Below are 11,761 nucleotides of genomic sequence, written 5' to 3' on the forward strand. Positions count from 1 at the left end.
TTGGATACTTTCCCGTTATTCATAGTTAAAATAATTTATTTCAGGTATTTTGTCCAGTTTTCTAGGTCTTCTTTAAAATAGGATAGTCAATGGTGAGATCTAATCCTGGTTATTGCATTGCACACTAAAGTAGAAGGCCCTACTTTATTTTATAAGTAGCTGAGAAAAGAACTTGCACTCAGGTGTTTAAGTGCTGCCATCTAAGACAAACTAGAAGTCCCACAAAGCATCAGCAAGCAGAGTTTAATGATACCAACAGTTTGTGAGGATGAGAGCCATGAAAGTTTCCAGGCCCTGCTCTGGAAAGCTTAATTGATGTGGCCATTTTAAAATGGGCTTAGCATACCTTAAATGCCAGACAGCTAAACTCTGGTTGTATATTGTTAAGAATTGTTTATGCGTGAATACTCGGAGACATGCACAACAGTGTGCACAGCAGTACTGTTAGCAGTAGCCCCAAGCTAGGAAGATCCAAGTAAGTGGCCACCATAAATAAGTTGATGGTGGTATGATAATGTTGGGTCATTTTACATCAACCTGGTCACTGTACTGACTGTTGCTACATGACAAATGACCACACTCACAATGGCTTAGAGTACCTGTTTATTAGCTCATTGTTTCTGCTTGTCAGAAGTCCAAACACAGCTTACCTGGGTCCTTTGCTCAGGGTCTCACAAGCTGGTGTCATGGCTAAGCTGTGTCCCCTTATGTAACTTACAGTTCTTTCTCAAGCTCATGTGGTTAGAAATGCAATTCAACTCTCTGTGCTTGCTTGATACACATTTTCATTTCCTTGATGTCTGTCACTTTCACTTCTAGATGCTACTGTCAGTCCTTGCCACCTGGGCTTTTTGCAGTCCCTTTTGTTTCATAGCAGCCTGCTTTTGCAAAACCAGTAGGAGCTACTGCTAAGACAGTCTTACCCACCCTGTCATAGACTAACTACATTGTCCCACCACCTTTATCTTACTCCTTGCTTCTGGGGTTTCTATTTTCAAAGGGAAAGAAAATTATAAGAGCTTGATCATTAGGAAGTGAGAATATTTTTTAGAATGTGCTGCCACAACTCTTGAGAACAAGATCCTAGTAATGTTCCTTTACTGTCAGTGTCCATGATCCTCTACTACTGCAAGTACCAAGGCACATTTGTGCCTTTTCAGATGACCTGTTTTATGACAACATTTATAATTTGGACTTTTCTCATTTTAAGCATCTTTGAAAATAAAATCTTCATTAAGATACTTCTGTAAGAGATTAAAGTAATTTGATTTGTTAGCATAGGTGTTGTTGATGGTATAAAATGCTTCATTACATGATTGAATTATGATATTAATTCTTCTACATGCTTTGTCAATTGCTCTTACTCTTCAGTGCAGGAATCACAGCCATGGCTCCCATGTTCCAGGATTTGGTCGACATGGCATCTGTGTACATGAAAACAAAGAACTTGCGAAAGCAAAAGAAATTCTTCCTCTCATAGAGGACTCCAGTAACTGTGACATTGTCAAAGCTACACAGTGAGTCTACTGGGTTCTCTGTTTTATCCTTAGAGTCTCTTCAGTTATGATAGTGGGTATGCAGTTGATGGCACTCTATGGTCACTTAGTTACTGTATCCGAACAGCTCCATCCCAGCACCAAATGTGTTTGCCATTCCAGCATCAAAGTACTTAGTGCAGTATACCCAAGCACTGCCATTAGACTGAATGCAGCTTTTCAGCAGAAAAGCTTTATCTTTCCTTTATCTTTGTAGCCCCAGGCCTTTTAAATAGTTTCTATCTTTTACTAGCTGCCTGGTAAAATGTTCTGAACAAATGAATGATTTGGAACAAGATTAAAACTAGACTCTAATTTGACTTTAAAGTGTGCTACAACCTAATACAGGAGTGGAATGGAAAATAGCAGCTTAAATTTGTGGATATTAATTGTTAATTATTATATATTTCCTGCATTTTTGTTTGCAGGCACCACAGGACAGATAGAAGTATATTCTAGTGGGTCTATTTCTTGTGCTGAAAATAGAAAATGAATTTAAAAATTTTCTACTTACAGTGACCATCCATATTGTCAGTGATTGCCAGGTCTATCTTCATGGAGCCTGTTCATTTCAGGAACTATCTCACCTCTTGCTTTTGAGCATATTTTGAAATATGTTTATCAGACATGATTGAGTAATTTATATTTTAGTAATCAAGTATAAACATTATAATGCCCATTTAATGTACGTCACATTCATCTAATCACCATGAAAGAATTAGGATTACCTGTCTATCTTGGTATCATTCCTATTAAAACCCTGTTTGGCTTTAACACAAACTAATATTTATGTTCATTATTCATATATTGACAGTTACCTGAGTGGGTTATTCTGATTACCAGTTTATATAAAGTTAGTTTAAAGACCCTGGGTCTCCTGCTTTGGGTGAATATTATTTGGTAGTTTATATTGCTATGAAGATGTAAGTATTCTTAAGGGGAATGTTAGCTTTAATCAGAATGAGAGCATTGAAATGTCTCTGTCGTCATGTAAGCTCTGTTGTGCCGAATGCTAGACATCAGCCACATTCACAGGGAAGCTCAGTAAGAACTCATCTTTGTTGTTCCTTTAGGTCTTAGACCTTCTCAAGTAATTGTGGAGATATTTTTAGACCATTAGTCCTCAACCTTCATATGCTGCAACCCTTTAATACAGTTGCTCATGTTGTAGTGACCCTAGCCATAAAATTATTTTCATTGCTATTTCATAACTTATTTTGCTACTGTTATGAGTTGTCATATAAATATCTGTGTTTTCTGATGGTCTTAAGTGACCCCTGTTGTGGGCCTGTGTACTGGAGGCTTTCACACAGAGATCACTGCCCCGGCCAGGTGTGGGGGTTCAGGTGAAGAGGGGAGAATGTGAGCAGAGAGGGGGAATTGCCTCTACTGCTGCAGCTGCCTCCACCTCCGCCTCCAGTGCTGCCATGGTTTCTGTTGCTCCAAGATGCTACACCAGTCAATCTGCGCTGAGTTGCCAGAGGCTGACTAGCCAGTGAGGGATGCAGGGGAGCTTCTAGTGGAGTTTCTGGTGGCGTTTATGGAGAGCAGGTCTCTTCCCTGGTGGTGATCTCTGCTCTTATGACAGAGGCTCCCAGACACACACCCTTATTTCTTCTGGATAGGATCCTTATATACAGTTTTGGGGTGGGGTGGGTCAGGATCTTACAATAGGTGCTTCCTACTGGCTTGGTCTGAGAACTTGAGGATACCTTCTCTACAGGTGGGAGGGCTTGGGGTACTGCCCCTATATAACTGATGGCCACAAACTTCTCTGTGGGAAGCTGTGGCTACGTGACAGGAGCCTGGTTCTAGGAGCAAGCAAAGCCCCTACCATCCCTCCTGGGTCCCCCAGACTTTAAACCTTAGCTCAACCTTACCAGGCCTCCTCTCATAGCCCATCACCCCACACCATGTAAAAGAATTGTTTAACCTCTGAAGGGGTCACGACCCACAGGTTGATGCTTTAGATATTTGGAAAGGAGACAGAAGCAGAAAGACAAACATTATATACAACCAATAATGTGTTCTCTTATGTTTCTCAAATAAAAGGAATATTCTTTCCTAGTAAAATGTCCAAAGTGACCTTTAAAAGATGGATAGTCCAGCTATGGCAATGTGCCATTATCAGAAGCTTCCGTGTATTGTTTATATGTACATATTTTTTATCAAGCAAAACATTTGCTTTTAGTTGTGAAAAAATGAGATCCTTTTGCCAGTTGATTTGAGTTTTGACTTCTGAGGGCCAGTTGCAATTTTTAGGTCTTTCTAAATAGAAATAAGTTTCAGAGAAACTGCTAAAAAGTATGTTGTAGTTAGTTTCTGTTAAAAATAAATGTTGCTAATGTATATTTTTTAAATTATGAAAACATTAAAAAAATAACTCAGCAGATTCAGTATCTTCTAGACTCCCCTTTTCTGTTCCTTTTGTCCATCTCACAGGTAATGTTCTCATCTGTATTCACAGTTATCACCTCCATTATGGTCTCTGAATTCTGTTCTTTCGCTGATCTAAGCTGCTTCTTTCATATTGCCACTAACGTAATCTTTCTTAAAACTCAAATTCTCAGCACTTTTCCTTTTCTAATGACTTTCTTGGTTTCCCACTGAACTGAAGGTGAACTCACAGTCTCATCCACCTTGTGTGCTCTTGCCCTGGCCCTTCCCTCTCCACTTATTACACTCACCATTGCTGAGTTGCTCTGTTTCTCTGAACAGCTATGTAGTGTTTCATATCTCAGCTTTTGTACCTGATGTTCTTCCTGTCCAGAATGTCCTCCCTTCTTAAAATTATAGCATGTGTGTCATGCTTCAGTTCTCCAGGAAGGACTCCTGCCTGGCTCTACATCCTGGCTATTTCTTGTTGAATTTATCGCATTCCAAGTTTGCTTTTAGGGTTTCACCTACATTGTAAGGTAGTTGCTTAGGTGTGGTTTGCTTCAGAGATAAGATTGTAGTCAGGAGCCAACACTGTATGTTTTTAGGCAAATGAAGAGATTGGTGGAGAGCAGGTGTGAGGATTAAGGCTTAAAGTTTGTTTCAGCTCCATGTGGATGAACCCATCAGCTAATACACTGAGCTTACTTTAGTTTGGCTTTACACTATGTTCCTTTCATGTGTTAGAATTAGATGCACGTCTAAGAATGTCTAAGAATTCTCCATTGTGGAATTCAGTAATCACAATTTCAACCATTCTTGCATTCAAATGTTGTCCTTCCCCCTTCTCAGAGGAGAAAGGGAGAGGGGAATTGGGGGCGGAGCTGTGTAAGGGAGGAACAGGGAGTAGAGAGGCAGTGAATATTGAGACAGATATTGGGATGTAAGATGAATGAATAAATAAATGGGTAAAAACAACATAAAAGGCAAAAGAAAAAAAGAAATGCTGCACCTGAATTTGTACTGTACATTCATAGAATTTTAAATCTGTCTGATTACCTATATAATACAGTATGGCAGTTATTTACATGGCATCTGTATTGCATAAGTAACCTATATGACATAAGGTATGTGGGAAGATAGGCATAATTACTATATATGACACCTTACTTTATAAGGGATTTGAATAGATGCATAGATATTGGAATCTGGAAGGATTCTAGGGCATAGGGCTCCAAGGATATACCAGGGGACACCTGCTTTGTATTTCCATGTTGACTAAAAAGTTGTTTGCATTAAAATTAAAAAATAATAATAAAAGTCATGGTAAAGGGAAGAAATTTTAACATATAAAATTATTATAATGTAATTGTGCTTTTCTTTTTTTATTTAAGATACGGAATTTTTGAACGTTGTAAAGAGCTGGTCGAAGCAGGATATGATGTCAGACAACCAGACAGAGAAAATGTCTCTCTTCTTCACTGGGCTGCCATTAACAACAGGCTGGAGCTTGTAAAGTAAGATAGTGTATATGAGTGTATGTGTGTGTGTGTGTGCACATATGTAGTGATCTTTATGGTTCTAGAACTCTCCTTTGTATTTGTATGGGTTAGGCAACTTATAGTCTTCTATTGTAAGTGAAAACCTGGAATTTGCTTCATATAAGTTACCATATTGTTGGAGAGGGCCAATCATAGATCAGAAGATAGTGAAAGATGTGTTTTGAAAAGAAAAGAATAAGATTACTTTCTCAGGATAGAAGTTGCATCTAAGTCTAGAAGAAGCAATGAAATATCTTGCCTTATAACATCAAGCAGAATAGATATGTAGAGAATTAGACTTTAAAAAAAGTTAAATGTGGAATCTAGTTTGAAATGAGCATATAATGGTTTATGTAGTTCTTCATAAAGAAAGCCCTGATGCCTACACATTGTTTGGTATCACAATTTCTAATTTAGTGTGTAAAATGCTGGTGGGTAGTGAGGATTTGAGTGTATATGTTTCAAATCAGAGGACTATATGTGTAAAAATTTTAAGGCTTAAAGAAATTAAAATTTACTAGTTCAAAATCTTCTAACACATCATACCAACAGATAAACTTTGGTATATTCTTTAGATAATGTGAGGCATGAAGCACATCTTTGAAGTAAGAAAGTAAACTAAACTAGAGAAGAAAGTTGTTTTCTTCTCTACATTACATTACATTCTCTATATTACATTACGTTCACTATATACAGTACCTCATACTCTTTGTTCCCAAAATGGAACATTCATGATTTCTAATTTGTCATGATTTTAAATTCATTTTTTACTACTTTAAGAATTTATTCCCACATGCTATTTCTAATTATGAACTGCTAAAAATGATATAATCTCACCTTTCTCTTTCGACTTTAAAGCTATTTAAGAGTGCTATAGTCATTAGAATGTTCAGAAAAGTTACCATGTGTTGGGCTTGTGGGTGATAAGGGAATGCTAATTATAGCAAAAATAATTATATGTATACTATTATGAGTTTCACCAGAGATTTGTCTGATGGTGTCATACATCATTTTGAGACTTCCGTAGATCTGGGCCCTTCAGGAGAGTTACTATAATTTCTGCTTTATAATATACTGTGAAGAAAAAATTGGACTGGGTTGATAGAGTACTTGCCTCAGACACAGAACCCTGGGTTGGATCCCAGTGCCACATAAAACTGAGTCTGATGGTGCACAGCTGCATTCCCAGCACTCAGGAAGTGGAGACGAGAGGATCAGAAGTTAGTTCAAGGTCATCTTTGGCTACCTAGTGAGTTTGAGGCCAGCCTGGGATACATGAGACTTTATCTTGTGAGGGAGGGGAAGGATAGAAGAAAGCCTTTTCTTGCTCAGTGTGAATCTTAAATTTCATGTCTTATTTTCATTGCTTTTAACAGGTTTTATATTTCCAAAGGTGCTGTGATAGATCAGTTGGGTGGTGACCTAAATTCAACTCCTCTTCACTGGGCCATCCGGTAAGATGTCTTTGGAAGCTTTGACATCCATGGCTAGTGGCAGCATGTCATAACCCCAGTTGCAGGCAGGGGAGTGATTTTTTTTGGTTTTGTGTTTTCTCTCGTTCCTTGGGTTCTTTTGTTTTTTATTTGTTTTTGTTTTGTTTTGTTTTTTGTTTGAAAATAAAGTGGGGCTTTGGGATTTCTAGAAGAGTTGTTTTAGTGTTTAATCTTATGCTCCAGTATGATTATCAGACTCAAATGTTTTGAAATTTCTGTTTTGAAGCTGGAGTGAATATCTCTATTTGGTTTGTATAAATGAACGCAGTAGTTCAACCATAAAGTCGGTCTTCAACCTTAGCTGCTCATTTGGAAATTCAGTGTAGTACTGTTTTAGGACGATTGAATCCCTCAATCTTCTTAAAGTGTGTCTCTGTCTCTTAAGATCAAATGGGTAAACTCTTTGAAGTTGACGCAAGATAATCTTGAGTAGGCTGGCTTAACATGACATTTATGGTATCTTCTCTGCTGTGAGGTGCACTGATCCTCTGATGCTAGGGTCTAAATCTGTCTGTCTAACCCATTCTGCTTGCTGAGGCTGTAACTCAAGTGAAATTAATTGTTACTGCAAGGCAGAGAGCTGAATCTTTTTTCTATAGGCAAGAGTTTTGAAGAACCTAAAGCATCTCTCTTGTCTTTCAAGATGCTGATGGCAGTTTCCATATATATATACATATATACATGTATATGCATATATGATACATAAATACATACATATGATATGTTTCTTCATATATAAATGGTTTTTTATATGGTTATTGATAATATGGTTTATAAATATATATAGTTCATATCTTAATATTTTTACAAAGCATCCATAGTCTTAATATTATACTATAATATTTCTGGCTCGTGATCATGTTTTAGTTTCAAAACCATGGGTGAAGGCTGCATGGTTTTAAGGGTTTCATTGTTCGTATTAGTCATTGGCTATTAGTGTTTGCACATGCTATAGCAGCATAAGGTTTAATTTAGATTGTAAGGTTATCAAGTTTATCAGTTGCCCCAAGCATGGTTGTGTAATTTTGAGTTGGACTATTTAAGTAAAAGACATTTGTGGCTCACAAAATGGCTCAGTGTTTAATAACACTTGCTGCTCTTGCAGAAGACCAGAATTTTGTCCTAGAGCCTACTGCAAGGTGATTCACAACTCCCTGCATGCAACTTCAGCTCCAGGGAATCAGACATTCTCTCCCAGCCTCCTCTGGCATGCACACATGTGGGCACATATACACACCTATACATAAATAAAATAGGTTTTTTTAATGACTAGAGGTTATTTGTACAACTGTGAGTATGTAAAATACCTTCCTACTAGAAGACATTATTTTTTCCAGCCAGAATCCCTCATGCCTTAGAGCCATGTAGTTTCTTCCTAGGTATGTTTTGGTTCTCTGCATGAATTCTGCTTCTACAGAATAAAGCACATTGGGAAATTTCCTGTTCACAGACAAGGGCATTTGCCTATGGTCATATTATTACTCCAGCACGGTGCAGACCCCACTCTGATAGACGGAGAGGGATTCAGCAGCATCCATCTGGCGGTCCTGTTTCAGCACATGCCCATCATAGCATATCTCATTTCAAAGGGACAGGTATGTTTTGACATGTGCCTTATATTCTGGGTAGTGTAATTTGAAGATAATGGGAGGGTTATTGGCCCTGGTCTACCCTCAGTTTTAAATTGGAGTTAATGGGTATCCAGGTACTTAGAACTAACTTTAGTAAGCCAACCTACCTCTTGAGCTCTGCTTTTTTGGCTTCATTAGAGGGAGAAAGACAGGTTATTTTAGCTCAGCATCATTTAATGTTTCTGAAACTTGTAAACCTATAATAGTTTTTCTTACGATACCAGTAATTTTCAGGGTTTTTTCAAAAACATGACCTCAAAACCTGTATTTTCCTTATGCTTGAGTGTAGAAATGGTTGTCAGATCACTATTAACCCATCATTGGCTTTCATTATTTGAGCTCAAATGGGAGGCCAATTTGAGTGTGAGCATCTCATTTATTGTTCTCTGAGTAATTCGATGAAAATGACGTTCTTCAGAGCACGGGTTAAATTATAGGCTGTCGCCAGTGGGAGTTCTGCTGTCAGCTGTGCTTGCTGGAGTACGCTCTGACAGCAAGGTGGTTGTATGTTAGCAGTCTTGCCTGGAATGAGTGTGGAAACATGTTTGCACAAATGCCATTGGATTGATTATTCTCCCTCTATAAGCACTTTCTCTCAGCCCAGTGAAGTGGAATAATTATAACCTCTTGGGCTTCAATTTTTAAAATGTACAAGAAAGGAGACCCTTGTGTTTCTTCCCGAGTTTTCTTTCTCCGGGACCATTACCCTCAATAACTTACACTCTTTCACTTGATCAGAGCACTATTGTACCTCACACTGGCCGTGTTTTATAAAAAGACTGTATCCTTATCAGGATATGATTCCCTTTTTCCTTCTCTTCCAGTAAATATAAGAAGACTTTTGAAGTTTTCTTGTTTAACTATTTGAAGCAAGTACAAAAAAACAAGTGACTCTGAAGATAGGTAATACGCTGTTATTGAATGAATGGTAGTGTGAACCCATGCAGCAGGGTTTAAGCTAGATGACTTCAAGATCACTGTCATTTTCAGTGGTGATTGTCAGCTTTCCTCTATTTTTCTTTCACATCATACAACACTTTATATTGATGTTTTCCCTTTAAAATATTTTGTAGCAAACTTTGGATTTTTACCCTGTAAAAACAAAGCACTTTTTTTAAACTTAATTAATATTAGAACCATTTTTAGAACAGTTACAGAGATGAATGTGTTAAAGAAGTATTTACTAAGAAATGTAACTTTTTATACTGTGTTCACAGTTCTGCTAATTGATTCCTTTTTGACTAGAGTGTGAATATGACAGATGTCAACGGACAGACGCCTCTCATGCTGTCAGCTTACAAAGTAATTGGGTGAGTGTTACTGGATCCCCTCAGTCTGCTCCTTGGTTCCTAAGAGCTTTCTGTAAATATATTCTCAAGTATTTTGCTCTGTGAGATGCTGGAGATTTCCACATGGGCATGAGGAGCTATACTTAGAATACACCATTGAGTACATTTTCTCTTGGTAGCTTTGATGGAATGTTTGAAAGTTTGTTGAGTTCATATTCCTTAGCATATGCTCATTAATTGATTCTTCATTTGTACCTGAAGAGATGACAAATTTAAATGTTCTCATAGCCACAGATCTCTATGATAAACCCACTTTTCTAATAGCAGTGAATGTGATGTTACCTGCTGTTGCTGACTTCTCTAAAGACACACTGATAGAGCTGGTGTATAACAGTAGTCTATTATAGGATGAGATCAGATACATATCTGCTTAAGTGAGACATGTTTAGTGTTTAATTGTATAGCACTTAATACTGACTAAAGTTAAGTAGACAGTTTCTTAAAATACTAATCACTAAATAAAACAGCAACATGAAGAAAATTTTTCTTATCCCCTGTATTACTATCTAAATTGCATCATGGATACAATAAGCTGCCATTTTTTAAGGGTTATCTTTCTTGTTTCTTTGATCTTTTCTGTTAATAACTAGACTAGAACTCTGAAGAGATCCCTTAGTTCTTCAGAGTACTTGATGGTTAACAATTCACTAATCTTCAAATTTCTCTCTTTACAATTTCTTCTTGTATCTTCATCCTTACTAATGCCTTGTGATATTGTTACTGTTTTGAGACAGGCCAGAACCAACTGGATTTCTTTTAAAGTTTAATCCCTCTCTCAGTGTTGTTGATAAAACACATCAGAACACTCCACTTCATTGGGCAGTTGCAGCAGGAAATGTCAGTGCAGTTGATAAGCTTTTGGAAGCTGGTTCTAGCCTGGACATCCAAAATGCTAAGGTATGACCTGGTATTCTCTTCTTAAGTTCATTGTATCTTCAATTAAAAGATGGGTATTTACTGTACTGATAGCTAGCTATTCATTTGGGTTTTAGGTACCATAAGCTAAATATTAACAATAATAACTACTCTTAGAATAAATGTGTCGAGTCTATGATTCTAGTGAAAAAAGTACTTTGATACCTGTAATATATTTAAAAATATAAATATAATTTACTATAATTTATTTATTTTAATGTTTTAGGGAGAAACACCTCTTGATATGGCTCTACAAAGTAAAAACCAGCTCATTATTCACATGCTAAGAACAGAGGCCAAGATGAGAGCTAACAAAAAGTTTCGGCTTTGGCGATGGCTGCACAAATGCGAGGTATTGTGTGTGAAGAAGTTGTTAGCCTTTGTCTTTAGGATAACAAAGAAGACTAGAGATTAAACTTTGTACTGCAGTGGATCTGCTAATAGCGTCTTTCCTATGCATCACAGAGCCCAAAGTAAGAAATAGGGCATTTTACTGGTTGTTCAATGTTAATTCTCAGGTAGATGGCACTAAACTATGTGTTACGTGGTAGATATTTGCTAATTAACTTAAGGAATGAATTGAAATGCAAAATAGGTTTGTTAAAGCAGCACCTACTTGAGCACAGTTTAGCATCTAGTAGACAGTTTGCAATGTGAGGTATCAAAACTGGCCTCTGTCCTACCTGCCTGTGGCTGAGCCTCCTCATCTCCTTAGGGAGCTCTTCCTTCCTGTCTGTCTGTCATGGTCAGTCATACCATGTATCCATGCTGGTGTCCTGGCTAGTTCTACTGTCAGTATGTCTCTAGGACCTAACCTCATCACTTCACAAATGCCACGTTAGTCTAGCCCCATTAGTCTTCATGTATATTTTCCTATTGAAAAATCACATTTTTTTTTTTTTTTACTAGTCAAGGCTTTTT

At 37.4% G+C, this 11,761-nt stretch overlaps 1 protein-coding gene across 1 annotated transcript in view; it reads left to right on the plus strand.

Moving 5' to 3' along the window:
- The window catches only part of Zdhhc13 (zinc finger DHHC-type palmitoyltransferase 13), a 55,720-nt gene that overhangs the window by 5,747 nt on the left and 38,212 nt on the right, over positions 1–11,761 (plus strand). The window contains exons 2-8 of the mRNA XM_031386754.1: positions 1,372–1,517; positions 5,306–5,428; positions 6,829–6,906; positions 8,396–8,540; positions 9,822–9,886; positions 10,660–10,822; positions 11,067–11,192. Of these exons, the coding sequence (XP_031242614.1) occupies positions 1,372–1,517; positions 5,306–5,428; positions 6,829–6,906; positions 8,396–8,540; positions 9,822–9,886; positions 10,660–10,822; positions 11,067–11,192 (846 nt within the window). The remainder of the gene's footprint in view (positions 1–1,371; positions 1,518–5,305; positions 5,429–6,828; positions 6,907–8,395; positions 8,541–9,821; positions 9,887–10,659; positions 10,823–11,066; positions 11,193–11,761) is intronic.

The sequence above is a fragment of the Mastomys coucha genome, unplaced genomic scaffold (assembly GCF_008632895.1).
Source record: "Mastomys coucha isolate ucsf_1 unplaced genomic scaffold, UCSF_Mcou_1 pScaffold21, whole genome shotgun sequence".
Classification (NCBI taxonomy): domain Eukaryota; kingdom Metazoa; phylum Chordata; class Mammalia; order Rodentia; family Muridae; genus Mastomys; species Mastomys coucha.